The 22,101-nt window shown below is 43.2% G+C and overlaps 1 protein-coding gene across 1 annotated transcript in view; it reads left to right on the top strand.

Moving 5' to 3' along the window:
* TIMD4 (T cell immunoglobulin and mucin domain containing 4) overlaps positions 1-22,101 on the top strand; it is a 28,244-nt gene extending 6,143 nt beyond the window's left edge. Inside the window, exons 3-8 of the mRNA XM_068980716.1 lie at positions 868-1,170; positions 2,786-2,872; positions 17,593-17,639; positions 19,233-19,326; positions 20,698-20,737; positions 21,716-22,101. Of these exons, the coding sequence (XP_068836817.1) occupies positions 868-1,170; positions 2,786-2,872; positions 17,593-17,639; positions 19,233-19,326; positions 20,698-20,737; positions 21,716-21,788 (644 nt within the window). The 3' untranslated portion in view covers positions 21,789-22,101. The remainder of the gene's footprint in view (positions 1-867; positions 1,171-2,785; positions 2,873-17,592; positions 17,640-19,232; positions 19,327-20,697; positions 20,738-21,715) is intronic.

Here is a 22,101-nt window from a genome sequence, read left to right as displayed (position 1 = left end):
TGTTAACTTGGGTACAATGTGTGCAGCAAATTTCTAGAGCTTATGCACCTTGCGTGACGGAAATGTTATGCTTGGGTTTCCTTTTGATACAATCATTTATGCCACATTTTTGCAACATCTACTAGGTAGATCTACTAGGAACATCTACTTATGCCATGATTTGCAGAAGAGAACAACATAAATCCAGCTTTTCGCTTGTGGAGATTACAGTGTACTAGGAGAAGCAGACATTATATAACAATCAACAAATAAATGTGTCTTTAGGAAATGCTACAAAATCTGTGGTCAAGTATGAGTGTGCAAAAAACACTGTTATTGTAGACTGCAGATGACCTCTTTGCAGAAGTGACCTTTTAGCTGAGACATGAGGTTTAAAGAGGAGTCAGTCTAAGGACAAGAGGGACTAGGAAGCAGTCGGTACAAAGTTCCTCCAGAGGGAAGGTCAGTAATATAGTTTAAGAACTGAAGAAAGGCCCATGGGCAAGGGAACGTGAGAAGAATAGAGTGGAGGCATGGGGTTGAAAAGAAAGATCCAGATCAAGTGGGACCCTGTGGGTGGGCTTAGGGATTGGATCTTCACCAGAAGGGCAAGGAGAACCCAGTTGAAACAAAGTTTTAAGTTGGGGACTGACATAATTTGGTTTGTCACTGTCAAAGATTACTCTAGCTAGGGTGTAAAAAATAGATTGGAAAGGCCACACGTGGAGTTTAGAATCCCAATTTTCATAGGCATTTTGATGGTCCAGGCTCATGGACCAGGTTAGGTTGTAGAAACACAGACAAGGGGATGGATGCCAGCAATACCTGTGGCGTTTCCCTCTTTCTCTGTCTCCACTTGGTACCAGCAATATTATATATTGTTTACAGCCCCCACAACTACACACTTGACAACCACCCGCCGCCCAACCACCACCACCACCACCACCACCGCCATGACAACCACCACCACCGCCACCACCACCGCCATGACAACAGCCACAACCGTGCTTCCAACAACAGTCGTGACCACCTCTGACCTCACGTCCACACCACCACTTCAGATGGGAACTACAGCTGCGCTCACAGCCACGGCCTCCATGTGCCCTCTGACAACACTGAGCTTGCTTCCTGAGGAAGACACAACACTGCTGACCCTTGAGCCTTCCACCGAGGGGCCCATCCTCACGGCAGGTACCTGGCCCACCTGGCCATTCTTTCCCTTCTGCTGCTCAGGTGTACCTTGGATCCCTTGGCAGAGGGTTCTCCTACTGAATGGGGCAGCTCAGCAACTTGCTCTAGAGTCTGTGGGTGTGTGTCTGTGTGTGTGTGAGTTTGTCAGGGCTGAGCACCACAGACTGGGCAGTTTAAACAACTAAAGTTTACTTCTCACAATTCTGGAGGCTAGAAGTCTGAGACTAAGGGGTCAGCAGGGTTGGTTTCTTCTGAGCCTTTCTCCTCGATGGCTGTCTTCTCGCTTTTTACTCACATCCTCTTTCTCCTTTGTGTATCTGTGTCCTGATCTCCTCTTTATGTGAGAACATTGGTCATATTTGAGTAGGGCTGTCCATATAGTATCACTTTTACTTGTGTAAAGGCTCTATCTCCAAATACAGTCATGTTCTGAGTTATTGGAGATTAGGGCTTTAAATATGAATTTACAAGCAGGGGTGGGAGTGGGGTGGAGGTCAGAATTCACCCATAACTCTGTGTGTGCACATGTGTGGGGGAGGGGTGTAGTTTCATTAAATTGTTCCTTTTCATTGTTTTATGGTTTCCTTTTTTGTTCCTATTTTTTTTTTCCTTTGTGTTTTAGAAAAATCATCATTTTTAGTTCTCAACTTGACCTCCTAGGAGTACAGATACTTAGTAAAGAACCAGGAAATGTCACCCTGGGTCAGACACCAGTTCCATCCTCCCAGGGCTCAACTGTCTACTTAGGCATTAGAGGAAAGACCTCCAGACGCCTTAAAATATCCCTTGATGGTGAACTTCCTTCCTTCCTTCCTTTCTTCCTTTCTCTCTTCCGTCCCGTCCTCCCCTGTTTCTCCCTCTCTCTTCCTCCCTCCCACTCTCCCTCCTGAATCCTTCTTGATCCTACACCTTGGAACTCTCACTGAGTTACTAGCTCCATTAATTAGGGGCCCTTGTCAAAGCTCTCACCATGTTTCAAACTCTAATTCTGAGGTAAAGATATTAGAAAACAATCATGAGATATCGCGAACGCTTAGGCATTTCAACTGCCTCAATAAGGCCTGGATTAATTTGAACAACTTTACAGTAATGAATTGGCTAATTCCATTACACTGTGAGTACTGACCTAAGGTCCATGAACCCTAAGCAAATGTGTATGTTTTATTCCTTTAGTCCTTAAAATAATCATCTTCAAATACAACATTTACAGTTCTCTTAGATTCTAAAAATTACTTACAATCCTTGAAAAAAAACTCGAAATATATATGTGTTAGTCGCCCAGTCACGTTTGACTCTTTGCAACCCCATAGACTGTAGTCCACCAGGCCTCTCTGTCTATGGAATTGTCCAGGCAAGAATACTGGAGTGGGTAGCCGATATGTCCCTTCTCTAGGGGATATTTCTGACCCAGGTCTCCTGCATTGTAGGCAGATTCTTTGCCATCTGAGCCAGCAGGAAAGCCTCAAAATATACATAGGGATCGGGGGCCATTTTTATAGTTGTCTTTGTACTTGCCTAAAATAAACATAGAAAACTACAAAGACAACTGTAAAAATTGCTTGGCACAAGCACCAACTTTCAGCTGCCTTTTATCAAACTTTTTTTTCTCTTCCAGAACCAGAGCCTGCCCTGCTCCCCAGGACCTCTCAGAGAAGCATTGAGGCGACTTCTCACCGCAGCAGTGCCTTATTCACATCCAAGGGTACGTGAGTGTGGTTCTTGCTTCTTCTTCCCTTGCGCCTTAGGTTGAGGGGAAACACTGAACAGAGTGTCACGGAGTCCAGTGACTAGAGACGACTGTTGGGTCCTGTGTGGTGAAGCCCTCCTGGGACACACTGGTGTCAAGACTGCATTTGTGGCTTGTTCCTCCCTAAGGATTTTAGAGAGTAAGGGATGCCATTGACCTTGATTCATTGGTTCAGTTCTCCATGGTAGATCATCTCTAGAATACTTGCCTGTCCACTCTAGGCTGGGTGGAGCTCTGCTGCTACTGCTAAGTCACTTCAGTCATGTCCGACTCTGTGTGACCCCACAGACTGCAGCCCACCAGGCTCCCCCGTCCCTGGGATTCTCCAGGCAAGAACACTGGAGCGGGTTGCCATTTCCTTCTCCAATGCATGAAAGTGAAAAGTGAAAGTGAAGTCACTCAGTCGTGTCCGACTCTCAGCGACCCCATGGACTGCAGCCCACCAGGCTCCTCCATCCATGGGATTTTCCAGGCAAGAGTACTGGAGTGGGGTGCCATTGCCTTCTCTGGGAGCTCTGCTATCTCATCCTATTTTCAAACACACTGATCTTCCTTGAAGCCCCAGAGGGTTTATTCACTTGACCCCTGGCTCTGTATAGTGAAAGAAGTGTTCTTTTGTTCATTTGTCCTTTCTTCCTCCTGCCTGACTTCTTTAGGTATTTATTAATAGTAGGGCCCAGGGACAGAAAAAGGGTCCTCGGGTGTCTCAGTGGTAAAGAATCCACCTGCCAAGCAGGAGATGTTAGTTTGATTCCTGGGCCAAGAAGATTCCCCTGGAGAAGGAAATGACAACCCACTTCAATAATCTTGTCTGGAAATCCCACAGACAGAGAGGCCTGGTGGGCTATAGTCCATGAGGTCACAAAAAGTCAGACACAGTTTAGAGACTAATAGTCACAGCAACAGCAGCAAGGGCAGAGAATACCCTAAAATTAACTCACAGCCTTGGAGGTGCTAGAAGGGACTGCTTGGGCTTGATTATCAGCTGCACTACTTTTTCCTGGGGGTCTCTGGCCTTTGTTGTGTAACGTCATGCATATAAAAATGTAGATGAGTGTCTGGCTAGCTAGTAAGCATGCAAAAGGTGGCTGTTATCTTAGTAGGTAACAGGAGGATTCTTCACCACTGATTCACTTTTTCTTAGCCGTAAGGCAGTCCATGGGGTTGCACAGAGTTGGACACGACTGAAGCGACTTAGCAGCAGCAGCAACAGCAAGGTGAATCATTATGCTCAGGAACAGCATGAAGTCTAAGCAATAAAATCATTTCAAATTTCAAGCACCCAAATATGCATGAGGACTTCTCTGTGAACCCAGGAAAACTGGGGAAAAAAGCACATCCTCCTCTAGTAATCGTCACCTTTTCCTTTCTTTGAGATTTTCACAGTAGCTATTTCTTGGTCCCAGGGTTGGATGGTGGGGGTGTGAGGATGAGGGACTTTTAGGAGCATTTGTCCTCTTACTGTATCTCTCTGTTTAATAAACCACCTCAAGCTTCACAGTCCAGAGCAAGCTGGCCTTTCCAGCTAATCAAAGGATTCTCAGAGGGAAAAGTGGTTGGAGATGAGATTTTATATCTTTATCTTGGTACTCCATTTGGATACATAGAAATATGTAGCATGATACTTGGTAAAGGCCTTTCAAATCTGTCATTAAACATGGCTTACCAGGTTACTTTTCTGCCTAAACATATCAAAACGATGAAGTCTTGACTTCCGTCCTTAAAGGAGTGGGAGAAACAAGCTTATGTGGAGCGAACCACCATCCAGTGGGCTTTGTTTTGGGGTAGAAGTATGAAGAAGTGCCCTGGGGACCCAAAGAAGGGAAAGAAGGATTCTAACTGGGAAAGGAGGGCCAGGATGATTTCTCTCAAAGATCCTTGAATTGGTTCTTCATGGATGAGAACATTCCGTTGAGCAGAGTGAACAGGCAGGGAGAACAGCCTGAGCAGAGATAGGGGGACTTATAGGAACATGGAATCTCTGATTATTTAAGAGTCTAATTTAATCTGATGGAGACTGGAAGCTAGGAGTAGCCTAGGTTCTTAAAGGACTGATCAATGTGCTGAAGAATTCAGATTTTATTCCAGGGTCACAAGGAACCATTCATGTGTTTGGAGTAGAGAATGGCATTTTCAGCTCTGTTTTGGGAAAGCTTGCTCTGTACAAAGTTTTAGATGTCCAGGAGGGGAGTAAATCTGGAGGCAGAGAGTCTCCCCAGGAGGCTCCTGCTGTTATTCAGACAGGAAGGAGTGTCTCGACTAGAATGATGGCAGCAGTAACAGTAGAGAAGGGACAGTCAGAGCCATTAGGACTTGGAATTGAGAGGACTTGGTGGCTGGAGTAAGAAGGAAGGATGACTGAGTCTCTGTACTTGGGATTGTAGCTGATGTGATGGGTTCACTGGTAAAGGAACCCCAGGAGGAAGAGTGAAAATTATTTCGGTGATCTTGAGTTTGAAGTGTCCCTGGGAGATGTCTAACAGGAAGTTGGAAATGTGGGGCTGGGCAACCTATAGATGGCTTGGTGGGAATTGGTGTCTGATGGCTGGCACCTCCCTCTGGTCAAATATCATCACTGTGATGATACAGTGTAAGTGCTGAATAGGGACTTGCCACTATACCAAAGCTTTCATATATATCATCTCATAGGGGAGAGTTCAGGATTGTCGATATAATTTTGGAAGTCATTGATAACAAATGACAGTTACTGAGTGCTTTTAGGAAAAGGCTGGGCTTGATGCCGTCAGTGCATTATCTCATAGTCAGGCATTGTCCAGATATGTGAGGAAGATTGTACTGTTACATTCGTTATAAAGGAGAAGAAATTGAGGTGTGGAGAGCTTAAGACACTTGCCAGAGTTTGAACTCCAGGTCTCCTGGCTGTTGAAACTAAGCTCTTAAACATTGTCTCATTAGCAGAGGGGATAACTGAAGATCCTTTGGCGTTGTCTGAATGCCCTACAGGAATGGAAGGATGGAGGCAGATGCCCCGCCTCCTTACAGGAACAAGTGCCTTGAGAGAGGATGTAGTGAAGGCGGAAAAGCCAGCTGAGGATGCAGAGAGGGCCAGCAAAGGTAGAAAGGGGTCCAGGAGATAAAGGCTATGCAGTGTGTAGGTAAATGTGAGGGGATTCTAAATGCTAGTTGGTAGCACGAGGTGTTTAGACAGTGACCTTGAACTGTGGCTGGAAGACCATTACAGAAACAGGGTAAGTTTTGGGTGGACACCCTAAAGTCCTATGCTGAGCAACTGTCAGAGAAGAAGTGTCAGATGTTCTTTCAAGGAGTTGGAGGGTGAATATTTAGAGAGGAGGCAGGGTGAGGGAGAAGGCTTGTCCTGGTATAGGAGAAAGGAGGCAATCAAAAATGGGAGAGGCTAGGTTTGCGTCTTGATGTGGAGATAGGAGACAAGGGAGTAAGGTTGGTATAAATGAAAGGGGAAGCCCAATCAGATCTCACGTCGACCTCCCAGGGAGGTAGGAGAAGACTGGGGAATCTTGAACTTTGGGCTTATCCAGCCCATCTATACCAGGCCCAGGCCATGGGCTGGAACCACAGGGAACTTATTCAAAATATAGATGGCCCTACTCTGTCCAAGACTTGCAGAGCAAACTAAGTCAGAAAGAGAAAAACAAATATTGTATACTAACACATACACATGGAATCTAGAAAAATAGTACTGATGAACCTATTTGCAGGGAAGGAATAGAGACACAGACATAGAGATTTGACTTGCAGACACAATGGGGTCCGAGAGGAAGGGATGAATCGAGGAAGTAGCATTGACATATATATACTACCATGTGTAAAATACGTAACTAGTGGGAAGCTGCTGCAGAGCACAGGGAGCCCAGCCTGGCGCTCTGTGACGACCTAGAAGAGGGCGATGGGAAGGAGGGGAGGCTCAGAAGGGAGGAGATACATACATATATATATATATATATATATATATATATATATAATGTGACTGGCTCACACTGTTGTAAGGCAGAAACCAACACAACGCTGTAAAGCAATTATGCTCCCGCTAAAGACAAAGCAAGCCAGAACAACAAAAGATTTGCAGAGTGAGGACCTCTAAGGGTCCAGGGGTAGGTCCAAGGACCTGAAGCCCAGCCCTGGCCCAGAGAGCATATAGGAACTGCTGGTGTGGTAGACTCTTTATCCTGCACGGAAGGAAACAGGCACAGAGACACAAAAAGGATCAAATAGAAGACGAAGTAGGTTATACGTAGGCACTCTCTTCTGGCTCCTGAATCAGAGCTGTCCCGCCTTCACTGCACTATTTCCTTGAAGCCAAAATTGAGCCCCGTCAGAACTTGACACTGTCTGGGCCCTCAGTTTATTAAGGGCATAAAGGACTTGTGGGAATTGGCAGCACATTCAGCAGAAGGAAGAAAGGAAGACAGGGGATGAAGCGAAGCTCATTTTCACTCACAAATGCCAGTGTCAAGAGGGAAGGAATTGGATGCAGCTGATTTCAAAGGCAACATCTTTTGCAAGGCATTAGCCGATTTGTTTTATCTCTCAGGCCCAATGCTGTTCATGCGTTGGAATCAGTTGGGAGGCCGGCGGTCTGGGGATAAAGGAAAAAGGACAAAAAGTGGATTCTCAGGATGCTTCTCTCAATAGTGTTACATTCTACCAACCATACAAATGGTTTTTTCTTTCATTAATAAACTTGGAATTGAATCGCACAATTCTAGCACGTAACAGTTCGCCTTCAGAAAGGTCAACCAAATAAGATGAAAGAAAGTTGCCAAGCTTTAGGAGAGGCATGTCTGTGGTAAGGCAATCAGAGAGTGAAAATGAAATAACATACCAGCCACTGGAACTAGAACTTGAAGCTGGCTCTAAGAGGGTCCTCACCCATGGTTAGCCAGGTGAGCTGAGTGATCACTGCAGACCACAGTGTCCCTCGGACACCAAGTCAGGCACTGGAGACATCCCTGGTTTCACAGGAGGGTGGGATCAGTGGATAAACCACAGTGAGCTCTGTGAAGAGGTGAGGAATCCTTTCTCCCACTGTGAACAAGTCAATGAACAAAGGTACCAATGCCCCTTGGCGAGAACCTCCCCACACTTGTGGAATCTTAACTCCAGTGATACCCAGAAGCAGAAGAGGAGAATGGAAGTGGAATTTGTAATCAGACAGCATTGTTCTACCTTTAGTAGCATTGGGCATTAGCTTTGCACCTTTGGGCAAAATACGAGACCTCTCTGGGCTTCAGTTTCCTTCTCTTTCAATAATTCTGCCCAAGTTTACTTACCTCACAGATTCATTTTGAAGTCCAAATATGAAAATAAATGTGAAAGTGCTTTGTGCATTTTCAGCTACTTCCCTTACTGTATCAGCAGCAGCAGCAATATCAATAATAATAATCTTTGGAATCTCTTTCCAGAAACTGCACCCATCTAGACAGCAGAGGGCTAGGGTTCCATTCCAACTGGACCACTTCCCACTGTGCCACGAAACAGCGTGGTCAGTCACCCTCCAGCACTGATCTTTTCAGAGCAAGTGTGTGTGAGCTCTTGTTATATATTCCGAAGGCCACAGAACCCAGAGCGCAAGAGCTTGGGCTCTGCAGGTAGAAAATCCTGGCTCTGAAGTTTGCTTACTGCCTTCCTAGATCTGTCAGTTGAGCCAGTCGCCTGACATCTCGAGGCCACAGGACTCCCGCTGTGAGATGAGGACAGTCATGGTGCCTAGCACAGAACACTCTGAGATCAACCCTGGAAAACATACTGTGCTGGGCGTGAAGTGAGCACTTGGTACCTGGCATCTACTTATTACTGTTGTTGCTAATAACCCAGAGGGCTCTCTGTGAAATGTGCACCTTGCCCGCTCCCACAGTGAAGATTTATTGATCAGCTGGTGGGGGCAGAGCAGGGACAGGCATTGCCCTACAGAGAGGAGGCCAGGGATGACGTCTTGTCTGTTTCACTGAGACATGCAGATAGCAGCACGTGAGGGCAGTAACCTGAGGTGGTGACTCTGGGCTCTCCCAAGGATGAGGGTGTTTGTGTTGCTGGGGCATCCTTGGAGGCAGTGGAAGTTTGAGGCACAGTTTGGAACTGGGTGACTCTTAAATAATGATGTTCTAGAATCTCTGGTGTCCTTCTGTTACCTCACCTGTGTGAAATGCAAAGTCATCATTTCTCCCCTTTATGAGCCACTTTGGGCACTGATACTTAATTTGCTCTCTGTTTCCTTTCAAAATTAAGTAGATCCTACCCAATTTTGCCCGTGGAGGTAAGGAACGCCAGATTCACATAGGTGGTGCTCTGTTGATTGATTGAAGTTCATAGTACTCTTGTTGACCATTCAGAGGTCTCCCAAATTTAAAGAGAGTGTGTGCATTCAGTAAATGACTCTTTCTATTTTCAAAACGTGTTTTGAAATTCCGGATCTGTCTTAGTGCTGCCAAGTGAGGTCAGAATATGTGGGTTCTGATCACTCACTTTCATTATTACTCATCATTGTGAAACATTAAGCGAATGAAACTGTCTCTCTAGATTTAAATTTTTCTCTTGATTAAAACAAGGGAACCAGAGGAGATCATTTTGAAATTCTTTCAAATCTAAAATATTCAGACTATGGGATCCTTTTGCTGTCCTTTGGATTTTTAAGGCCATACCACAACTAATCCACAAGGGGGCAGCATAAGCCAGCTGCTACCTATGAAAGGTAAGAAACTTCTCTGAAGCCTTGAAGTTGTTGTCACTTTTAAAATTCTGCTGCTGCTGCTGCTGCTGCTGCTAAGTCGCTTCAGTCGTGTCTGACTCTGTGCGACCCCATAGACGGCAACCCACCAGGCTCCCCCGTCCCTGGGATTATCTAGGCAAGAACACTGGAGTGGGTTGCCATTTCCTTCTCCAATGCATGAAAGTGAAGTCGCTCAGTCGTATCCGACTCTTGGCGACCCCATGGGCTGCAGCCTACCAGGCTCCTCTGTCCATGAGATTTTCCAGGCAAGAGTACTGGAGTGGGTTGCGTTGCCTTCTCTTTTAAAATTCTAGGTGTGTGTTAAGATTGTATCATGGAACTGACTTATTTCAGAGTTAAATTTGTTTTAAAAGTAGAGACAGATGAGTCCCAGTGTCTATGAATTCAGTAATGAGTCTGCATACATAATACATGCACTGAGAAGATAGTGCCAGGTAATTTCTGATGTGAAATTCAATGGTTAGAGTGTTCATGTTTTCAAATATGATTTTAATATGCCCTTATTTTTTTCTATCAGAGTGGTTACCTTCATGACTTTTTGAGTCATTCAGAGTTGGGTTCAGATTTCCTGTGTTAACTCAGGTGGAGTGGTTTAAATGTTTGGCTTCAGTTTATACATCTGTGAAATGGGTTTTATAAGCATCAAAATGAAATAAGTTACATGAAGTGCTCATCCCTATGCTAGGCCTGCTAAGGTGCTCAGTAACTGATTCTGAGAGGAAGGTTTTAGGAATTTTGAATCACCTTTCTGCTAAAAGACTAGAAATAGGGGCAATTTTCAGAATGGATTCTTAAAAAATTTTCTAGCCTAAAAATTCAGCGCCATTTCAGAACTGCACAAAGCACATGATTTTATTTGAGTAAGAGAGTGGGGTCTAGTCTACCCCCTCAGACATAAAACCACCTTGAAAAGAACTCTCTCATCATCTTAGGGTCTGAAAGCTTTCAAAATTGTACTCAAAACTCATGGCATTCCCTGCTTCCACAGACATTGTTTCTGCACTGGTAGATTCACTTACCAGTAGTCAGCAAACTTTTCTGTGAATGGCCAGCTAGTACATCTTCAGGCCTTAGGAGCCTCCCTGCTGTTCTCTGCCGCAGCTACTTAGCCCTGCCTTAGCACCGCAGGAGCAGCTGGAGACAACACATTTGCAAACGATGCCTCCAGGCTTCCACAGCACCGCATCAATGGACAATGAAATATAAATTGCCTGCAGTTTCCATGTGTTATGAGTTCTTCTTTTGATTTTTTCCCCCAACCATTAAAAAATATGAAAAGTACTCTTGACTCTGAGGCTGCGCAGAAACAGGTGGCAGGGGGATCTGGCCCTTCGGCCGTCCCTTGCAGGGTTTGATCTAGACTGTCCAGGCAGTGGATGTGCTTCTTAGAAAGGGCAGCTGTGAGCTTATTTCCATAGGTTCATTTTCCAGTGTGCACGGAGCATCACCCGCTACCTACTAGATGAGAAGTCCTCTGAAGGGAAAGGCTGTTTTCATGCCATACTGTTAAAGTTTAAACTTTATTTTTCATGTTACAAAATAAATACATGCTCTCGTAAAAGAAAAAGTTAAAACTATAAAATGGAAGTTTCTTGTTTTTCAAATATTTCCCCCAATCCTCGCCCTAATGATTGAGATCAAGGGATAATTACTGTAACAGTTTGTGCTATGTCTTCTCAGATCATTTTTTCCCCCTTCACAACATAGTATAACAGCAATTAAAAAAAATTTTTTTTTTCAAATTGTTTTCATAGTCATTCTCTCTATATTCTTTTAAATTGTGCTTTAAAGTTCATTCAACATTTTTTTTTCAGTAAGTCTTTACTGCCAGGCTACTACATATCATACATAGATTAGATTGATCTATATAAAATGGCTGTGTTTAAGCCATTTTTTAAAAAAACTTTTTATTTTGAAATAATTTTGGACTCCCACAAACTTGCGGAAAACAGTACAGAGAGATCTATACATTCCTACAGCTTCCCCTAGTGGTAAGATCTTACATTACAGTGAATTATCAAAAAGAAATTTACATTGTTGCAATATGATTAACTTGACTACAAATTCTACTTGGATTTCACCAGTTTTTATATGCACCCATTATTATTAAAAACATATTTGACCTGTAAAAGCAACTGATATGTATATCCTATTTCATCTTTATATTCCTCGTACTCAGATCTTGAGAGGTACCTTTTTTCTAATAGCACCACAAACCCCTTCTTTGGCTGCACGTGAGTGGTTTCTAACAGCTGTCTTCAAAGTTTCACTTAGAATGTCACTGTGGTCTGGCTTCAAATAAATGACACACACCCCAACAGTTTTCCCTTAACTAAGGCATTTTGCAGAGTTTCTAGTAATTAACACAAGATACACAAACTATTTTGAGCTTCTCTGGTAGCTCAGTAGTAAAGAATCCATCTGCCAATGCAGGACACAAGAGTTCGATCCCTGGGTTGGGAAGATCCCCTGGAGAAGGAAATGGTAACCCGCTCCAGTGTTCTTGCCTGGGAAATCCCATGGACAGAGGAGCCTGGCAGGCTACAGTCTATGGGGTCACAAAGAGTCAGACACGACTGAGCGACTAAGCAACATGGAGCATTTCATAAAGATTTCACATTTGAGAAAATTTAGAAATCATTTAAAGTATTAATTTTAAAAATTGAATTGCCCACAATATTTCCACCCACAGTCAGATGTAGTTAGCCTTTGGATTTCTTTTTAGGTTTCTTTGGGGAACAGGAGGTATATATGTGTTTGTATATATATATTTTGAAGTATTTACGTATTCATTCCCTATACTAAGTATAGCTTTATATCCTTGAAAGAATTAGTATGTAATGATAATTTTCTCAGGTCATTCAAATACTTTGTAAAAAGTTATCCAGATATATAAAGGTTAAATGGGACATAACAACATTAGTTGGCGAAATAGCAGCATTTTCAGATGAATAAACTGTGGCTTAGAGAGAGAAAATATCTTGCCCAAGGTCACAGAGCCAGGAAGTCTGGGGGAAATATTTAGTGGTGGTAAAGCGTTAGGGAGGCTGATTGGCAGTCTCACTGTGGTCTGAGGTCTAGGGTTGATTTTTTAACAGAAATTCCATTTTATCAGAGTACCCATGCATACCAGAACTCAAGAGCCTAAAATTAAACCAGCGAACCATACTAACTTACAGTGAGAATCTAGCTGCCAAGGGGTCCCAATGTTGTTTTTTTTTGTGTGTAAATACATTCTCACCTTGTAGAAAAATCAGATATTAATCAGAAGCATCGGTGAGCACCTTTACCTGGGAAAAGCATGGTCAATTTTTAAGATACTTTTGTTGTTGTTATTACAATTTTACTAATTTAAGACAGATACTACACATATGTGGCCAAAGTACAAAGCATACAAAGAACTTGTAAATAAAAAGTAACTTTGCCCTCACCCCTTGTGCAGACCCACTGTTGTCTAGGAAGATCTTGGAGGCCAGGGTCTCTGTCTTAGTTTTCTGTTGCTGTTATAAGAATTTACCAGAATGGTAGTCCCACGGACAGAGGAGGCTGGGGGGCCAAGTCCATGGGGTGGCAAAGAGCCAGACACGACTGAGTGTCTGAGCGTGAGTGGCTTAAAACAGCACAGATTTTTTTTTTTTTACAGCTCTGGAGGTCAGAACCTAAAATCAAAAAGTCGATTGGGCTACTTGGCTTCTGAATTCTCTAGGGGAGAATTGAATTCCATATCTTTTCAAGCTTTTAGATAACACTTGCTTTCTTTGGCTTTGGACCCATTCCTCCATCTATAAGTCAACAACATAACACCTCCAAATCTTTCTCTCTGACCTTTTTTCCCATCATCACGTAACCCAACTTTGGCATCTTGACCTTCCTCTAATAAGGATACTTGTGATTGCTCTGGGGCCACTGGCTAACCCAGGATAATCTTCCCGTTTCAAGGTCCTTCACTTACTTGTATTGCAAAGTCTCTTTTGCCGTGTGCATATCACAAATTTCAAAGATTAGAACATGATAACTCTGTCGTTACTCTGCCTACCATAGTCTCCAAGCAACTCATTGTTTCCCTCTTGACCAGAATAACAATGTATTACAAGCAGTAAAACATTTATTGACAATGTGTTCAACCACACCTCCACCTAGCATGTACATGCTGAAATATATCCCTCCCAGATAAATGTTGCAAGGATTCAATTTAATTAAATATAAAGAGGAGCTCTCATCTTCTCCACTCCCAGTGGATGGCTTTGCACAGCCCAGGTGAGCACCGAGCCCTCTCTGGAGACCGCTGTTCTGGACCGTCCCTTTTCTAGATTGAATGCAAATCATTACACTGAGCATTCCTTCTTGCCTCAGTGCAACATGCAGTTTACATGGTACAGTTGTGCTTGAACTCCACTGTAATAAGGTTGTTAAGAGCATAGATGTTCGTGTCCATCTGACAGGTTCAAATTCCAGCCCCACCACCTTCGACCTGTCTGACCTTGGTGACATTGCTCAACCCTTGGAAGCTCAGTTTTTTCTCTGGCAATGTGTGACAACGTCTTCCCTGCAGGGTTGTTCCTGATGATCAAATTTTCAGTGGAATGCTAGTAATAATATGATATTAGATTAATGCTCTTTTGAGCTTAAATACCAGGCCTTTCAATTCCATTTAGTCTTCTCACATGTGCTCAGCACCCATTTCCTGATTCCTTCTTAGGCTCTCTCATCCTTCGTATGTCAGTTCCCTTTCATTCCTGCATCAGGTTCCCAGGGCTATGGTAATAGTATCACAAACCAAGTGGCTTAAAACAACAGAAATTTATCCACTCACAGTCCTGGAGGCCAGCAATCTGAAATCCAGGTGTCAGCAGAGCCCTGTCCTCTCTGAATTCAGGCTCTAGAGGAGAGTATTTCCTCGCCTCTTCCAGCTTCGGGTGCTGTAGGGAGTCCTTGATTTATGGCAGCATCACTCCCATCTCGGCTTCCGTAGTCAGGTGACCTTCTCTGCCTGTGTCTCCCTGTGTCCTTTTCTCTTCTAGAAAGATACCAGCCATTGGTGTCTTTGAGGGCCACTCCTCAATCTAGGATGGCTTCATCTGAAAATCCTTAACTAATTACATCTGTAAAGACCCTATTTCTAGATAAGCTTGCAAGATGGTTGTTGAGGCAGTCAGGTCTGCCCACTGTGTTCACAGTGCCATGTTATCTCTGCTCTTTGCTCTTAATGAACTCACTCTCTTCTGAAGTGCCCCAGATGTGAAAATGTGGGCACTGCAAGCGCAGTGGGCCAACCTGACCATTTTCATGGGTTAATAGCTGATTTTTATAGTCTCAAGACAAAATTCCTGCTGGAAGGTTGGAGTTAGGTGATCGGTTGGGGTACTAAAGGGTGTTTACTGGAGTGTGCATCTTTGCCTAACTGCAAGTCAGGAAGCTTGTTAGTGATGATTGGGGGTGCTTTTGGCAACGGTTACAAAGGGGCTCAGTCGGGTTCAGAGGCCACCTGGGTTCTGGGCTCTGCTTCTAAGGCCTTGGTGCAACGCCTTGCACCTGTGGCCTGGGGCAGGACTCAACAAGATTTTGGGAGGTGTGGGGACAATATTCCAGCTACTACAGTTGCCCCCTGACAGAATTGCTTTTCTGGCAAGTTCTGGGAGGCCCCTGCCTTCACCTGAATGTGCTTGTGGAAGAATTCAGGGCCTTGACAGTGTAAAGCCAGCATAACACAGAAGACAAGAAACAGTGGTGTACACCTGACTCCCACCCCTGCCGTTAGCATTGCTGCTGCTCACGAGGAGGAAAAGCCAACCATCGATGTGCGTTTCTTTTCGGTGTGTAACGCTGCAGTCCTATGAGGGCTTCCATTCGGGTTTCTGGCATTTTCAGAAGAAAAAGGGGGAAGAAAAGGAGAAAGAGAAGAAGAGAAAGTCCTGTTTGGTATCACTCAGCAGTGTTTGTTTCCCTTTAGAAGACTCCAATTTAAAATATAGATTAGCCCCGACAAAACTGACCCAGGCTGGCTTTTCTCTTTGATGGTTTCAGTTTTGGGTTTACCCATCACAAATGATTGTAATACAACAGGATTTTGTCAGACCAAGGTAGGAATTTTGAATATTTACCTGAAATTTCCAGCTCTAGGGAATAATAGCTGGGAGAAAAACATTATAACTAAGTCGTAGGATATGAAAACATGCTGAATTTCCCCCCTCTAAGTTTTCTGCTCTTGGTCATTCTACAAGTCACTTTCCCTTGAAACATGCTCACTTGTATCAAATTATAAACCTTACAAAATCTGTCACATTTCTCCTTTTGCCTTGAGTGTGAGGAAGCTTGGGGGAAACAGTGATCAATTTCAAGAACGATTAGCCTGGGTATTTGTTACATTCGGGCCTCCTCTATGTGTGGCTCTGTGGTCTGCTTCTGTGGGAAGTTTTTCTTGCACAGATGACTTTGCATCCCTGCTGGACATTCTCCCCTGCCCTGAGACACTGCTCTCACTCCCTGCTCTCTGCCTGCTTCCTATTCCTTCTCCTCCACCTCCTCTGACTTCCTCTTCTGAACACGCAGCCCTTGGGTTTCTTGTATACTCTGAGGTTTTCATCTGCTCCCTGGATCCTGATGATTCCCAAAGCAGTACCTCCAGCTCCAACCTCTTCCCCAGTTTGATTCAGATTCAAATCCGTATCCGTCAGCTGCTTATTATGCAAACAGTGTTTGCACTGTTCCTGGGATACCTTCCATCAGTGACTCTAAATTTGAGCTCCTCGGCTTTCTCCCCCTGCCTTGCACATCTGCTCTTCCCAGTCTGCTGACACTGGATCAGGCAATGGCCCAGTGTCACGAGGAGGAATAAGCTTCAAGTTATCTGAGACTCATTTCAGTTCTGAGACTAACTTAGCTTTGAGTTATCTGAGACTTATCTCTTCCAGGAGATAGTGAAGGACAGGGAAGCCTGGGGTGCTGCAGTCCATGGAGTCACAAAGAGTTGGACATGACTTAGCTACTGAACAACAACAACCCTTCTCTAATGTGCTGTAAATTTCATGAGGGTGGGGTTATGCCATATTCATCTCTGCATTCTTATAATACCCAGAACCATGCTCAGCACTTGGTAGATTCTGTTTTCCTGGTTGAACTCATCTATGTTATAAATAAATGATTCCACGTCTCAGCTTAAATTTCACATTCTCAAGAATGCGACCCTCGAGAACAGGTCAGCCATCCTTATGATATATCCCTCTGACGTCTTATACTATTTCTGCCCAGAGTTTTGCACAATTACTTTTCCAGCTATTCACAGTCTTTGTTTAAATTTGGTTGTTTGTACTAAGTTATAAGGGACTTACTAAAGAGCCTTTACTGGTGGCTCAAAGGTAAAGAATCCACCTGCCGACGCAGGACACAAGGGTTCGATCCCTGGGTCAGGAAGATCCCTTGGGGAAGGAAACGGCAACCCACTCCAGTATACTTGACTGGAATTCCCATGAGCAGAGGAGCCTGGCAGGCTGCAGTCCATAGGATCGCAAAAGAGTCAGACAAGACTTAGCAACTAAACAACTAAGTTGTAAATTCCATCGAGAAGGTCGATAGTGCGGCTAGAATAGTGCATGGCCTGTTATAAACGCTTAATAAAAATTTGTTAACCAACAGACCGAAAAATTTTCTTTCAGGATAAAAGTCCTGAATTTACTACTGGTGGTTAAAGAAAAATTAGATTCAATTGCCTGGTGACTAATTGCCTAATGACTCACTCTACCCATCTATAAAATGGAGATGCTTCTGGGGGATAATATTAGACAGCAGATGAGCTTTAGATAGAAACATATCAAAACAAAAATGGATAAATAAATTATGCAAAAACGGAAAACCGGGATTAAAAGATTAAGCACATCAACTAAAATGTTTCAGGATGTAGCATTTTATTCTCCCATAGGAAATATAAGCATTATTTTCTCTTTCTCCTCAGCACCTGAGACATCATTTCTTGTGCAAAATGAAGTCGAACCAGAACAGGTAAAAATTTGTGAGAAGTATTTTGAAGCATATGACTTAGAGTTTTAAAATCCACAATGAACGTTTGCAGAAATGGATTAGGGGGAGCATATCTATCCAAGGGCAAAATGCATTACAAGCGTTATGAAATAGTGGAGGATTTGTAGACACTCTTGGCAGAAATGACACTGATACCATCACTTCTATATGTATAGATGCTTTGAAAAGAAAAAAAGAAATATATATTTATATGTATGTGTATATATATATACACATATATGTATATAAACATTGAAACTATTATGTGGTCCCTCTGGTGGCCCAGGATTAGGGACATCCTATAGCATCAACACCTGTCACCAGCATTCCTCTTATTTTCTGAGCTGATCCATCACTCATTTTTGTTATTACAAAAGTGATTCAAACTGCTTCATGGGAATCCTTCAGGCAGTATAAACAGCCTATAAAGGAAAAGCGAAGGTCTCATCCCTTCTTCCTTCTTCCCTTTCTCTCTCCTCAAAGAGAGCTGATTGTGCTGCATTTCCTGTCTTTTAAGAGACGGGACTGGAAGTTGAAGGGATGCAGCCCGGCCTGGCCAATGGGACCTGGTGTGGCCCCCAGGCAACCGGATGCTGCCCATAGCGCGATGCTTCTCAGACTATTTGGTGTCAGGACCCCTTTATATTCCTAAAAATTAGAACTGAGAAAGTAAAAACAATATGAATTCATCAAAAGGGATAACAAATATGTTAATGCAAATAACATTTTATGAAAAAGAAGGACATTTTCCCAGGACTTCCCTGGTGGTAGAGGCATAAAGACACTGTACTTCCAATGCAGAGGGCGTACGTTTGATCCTTGGTTGGGGAACTAAGATCCCACATGCTATGTGATGTGGCCAAGAAAACAAAAACAAATAACCTAGTTTTCCCTGAACGAAAAAATTATTAGTGAGGAAAGTGGCATTGTTTTACATTTTACAAGTCTTATTAATGTCTGGCTCAGTAAGGGATAGAGGATCTCATGTCCACTTTCATATTACATCATCAGAGCCTCGACACCTTCACATCACAGATCATACGGTCGCAACCTCTGGGAAACTGCAATGCGGCTCTCATGAAAGAATGACAGTACAAATAGCAAATAATGTGTCCTGAAAATCATTTTGATCTCACGGAGGGATCCCCTGGCTATACTTTGAGAATCACTGCTGCAGAAAATTTGAAATCGAGTTCCACTTTCTCTTTTACCTGGTTACTTCTAGAAGTCTAAGTCAGCCAGGAGAAGAACTGAACAGGGTAGGTTGAACTGAAAGGATTTAGGCGATGGCCGGCCAAGTGATTTGACAGTGGAGAGCACAGCTCACAGCAATCTGCCTGATGCTTAAGAGTTAGGAAAATTAGGGAGCTCTGGGTAAAACGTTTCAGATTCTCCAAGATTTTTTTTTTTTTTTTAATTTAACTTGTAAGGCTGGCTTTGTTCTTGAGATGCATTGGGCAAAATGTGGTGGGCTGCAGGGAGAGGGTGATACCATGGGCAGGTTGCTGGTGATGGCAAACAGGGAGGGTGATGTTGGGAAGTGAGTAGCCAAGGGGCTTCCCTGTGTCTCACCAGATAAGAATGACCAGCAACTATGAGCTGCTCATGATCATTGCTCCCTCCTTGGGATTCGTGCTGTTGGCATTGCTTCTGGCATTTTTTCTTCGAGGTAAGGAGGGCAGGACAAGGTGGGGGGAGGCCTTTCAGAGCTTTGGAAACTCCAGGAGGATCTGAGAGTGGATGGATTTTGCTTCCTGCCCCTGTCTGCTCTCCCCCACCCCATTCCTTAGAGTCCCACTTCTATCACTGCCCTCATCTATTAAGGAGGATAACAGGTAAACTCATTCTCCCTGAGATGCCAAAGGCTTTGAGCATCATCTCCTGATAGTGTTTATGTTTTGAGAAAGAAAAATAACGTAAAATAAGAGCACCTTTGTTTATTGGACACTTACTCTGTGTGTTTTCTGATGCTGTATTTTTGACATCTCCTAATTCATTTCATCCTCCTGACTCCCTTAAATGGGAAGTACTGTCTTATCACTGCCTTATCACTGTCTTGGGGTGGAGGACTCTTCTGGTTGGGAATGCCTCCAGGAAGAAGCCATGAGTCATCCCCGTCTTCTTATTTGTTTGCTTAAAGTAAAACTTCCTAACCTAAGATCCAGAGAGAGAACTCCAGGGAACCAGTAAACTCCTTGAAATGTTCACATCTGTATTTTTCAGGGGGTAGGGTCCATGATTGTCATTAGATTCTCCAGCTAGTCCACAACCTTGTATCTGCCCTCCCCCATCTTAAAAAAAAAAAAAAGTTTTAATGCAATGCATAAGGAAGTCATGAGCCAGGGTTTATTGTTTTCATGCAAAGTACCGGCACATAAAATGATCCTGTAAAAATGGGGGAAAATTTTTCTCTATAATCATTAATAGAAGCTGGTAGTAAGTGAGGATCTCTGACTAGCAATAATCATCTCAGCCTGTTTGAGCAACAATAGTGAAATTTATGTGTCTCTGCACCTATCCCTTGTGAACACTGCAGAAGGAAATTTGGAGCTTAGTGGACATTTGCCATTAACCATAATACAAAGTCATGTTACCGTTTGGGAAATTCTGGGTATATGTCCTAAGGAAGTGTTTTAAAACCCAACTGAGTAACTGAATTTAAGTAACTTAAGAATAAATCAGCTTAGGGAATTCCCTAATGATCCGGTGGTTAAGACTCTGCACTTCCAATTCAGAGTGCATAGGTTCAAACCCTGGTCAGGGAATTAATATCCCATAAGCCATGCTGCATGGCCAAAAATAAGGAACTTAAAACCATAGTCTATAATGTTGGAACAGTCTTGTAATTGGTGGGCAGTAATGAGGGGCCAAAAGAAGCAATCATCTGATCAGGGAAAGGAGTGGCCTTCTCTGCCAATCCAGTTCCTAAGTTTCCACGTTTGGACCACCTCTGCTCTTCATAAGGCTGCTCTGTGCTTCCCCAGCATTTTGTTCACATAAGCACAGCTACTCTGCTTCTAACATGGCCTTGTCTTTTCAGGGAAATTCGTGAAAGCCAATTGTTTCCAGAAACACACCAGGTAATTCATCTTGCATGACTGATTGCTGTAATGATTGTACAAGCTGTTGCAAGTGATCAGATACTATTCAGTGGTTTAATGCCTTGGGCTTGCATTCTGATTAAATATAGAGTTGGAGAGATGTGGCCTTAGAGGTAAAAAAAAGCTGTGGGGATTCAGCTTACATTAACCTTTGTCTTAGATAACACTGTGGTATTTGTCCAATATGCAAATATATTAGCAGCTTGCATTAACAGAAGTATGACACAAAAGAAGGAAAATGATATGCCATTTTACCCATTATTTGCTCAACTCTGGGTGACTCACTTCAAAAGGTCATTGTTAAACTGGAGTTCATTGAAGGAGCATTGGCAGCATGGAAAATGAAAAAAAAAAAACATAAATAGTTTCATTCCTGGGATTTAATTCCTCTACCAAATTAGGCCACAGGACCAGTTTTTGTTTTGTCTTTTTAAAAAAACAGTTTGAAGAGTCTCTGGAAAGTGATTTTGCATATCTGTCCTGTTACATAGCTTTTTTGGAAAAGAAATGAAAGGATTTTGTGTAAACTGTGATTAAGAACTTGTTTTCACTTAACAATTGCATCATTACTACAATATCTATAAATAAGTAAATATCAATAAGTATGGAAATTGAGGGTTAGCAAGGTAATTTTTCAAAGTCATACTTGGAGATCTTCCTGGTAAACAAATACATTTAGATAATGTTTTTATGTCTTGCTAACAGAGTCGGACACGGCTGAAGTGACTTAGCAGCAGCAGCAGCAGCAACACAACTTTAAATCTCCTTATTATAGTAGATAGGCAAAAAGCCTTTTATCTCCTGTGGCCTCAGTTTTCCCATCTGTGAAATAAGAGGCTTGGACTGGATGGACTCTGAGCCATTTTAACTCCTTGGTTAGTCATTTTGTAATTTAGCAGCATCCCTCGGTTGCTGGTCTTGGTGTTCTCATCAGCAGGCTGTCTTCTCTCTTTACAGGCTAGACAATGCTGGAGAAGGTAAAGATGTCCTCAGTGGAACAGAAGATGAAGATGGTCTTTTCACACTGTAATGTGCCCCTTTTTCTTAGGACTGGCGATGTGGGTATGACACGTGAATCATCAAAATAAGTCTTAGAATTTTTTTGAATCCATCTATTGCATTGGTGTCACTGATGCGTCTTGCTTTAGTTTCACAAGTGAAAGTTATTTTAGAGACCACGCTTTCTCTGTCTCGTGGTTTCATCTCTATAGTGTCGCTGCTGTAGTAGTGACACTGTAGACTTGTAGTGTCACAAGTCCACAATACACTTGAATGCCTTCGGTGACGGTGAACTCACTATCGTACCTAAGGAAGTCCATTCAATCTCAGGGCACTTCTGAAAA

This window comes from Capricornis sumatraensis, chromosome 9 (genome assembly GCF_032405125.1).
Source record: "Capricornis sumatraensis isolate serow.1 chromosome 9, serow.2, whole genome shotgun sequence".
NCBI lineage: Eukaryota > Metazoa > Chordata > Mammalia > Artiodactyla > Bovidae > Capricornis > Capricornis sumatraensis.
This window is presented reverse-complemented; position numbering and strand designations above follow the sequence as displayed.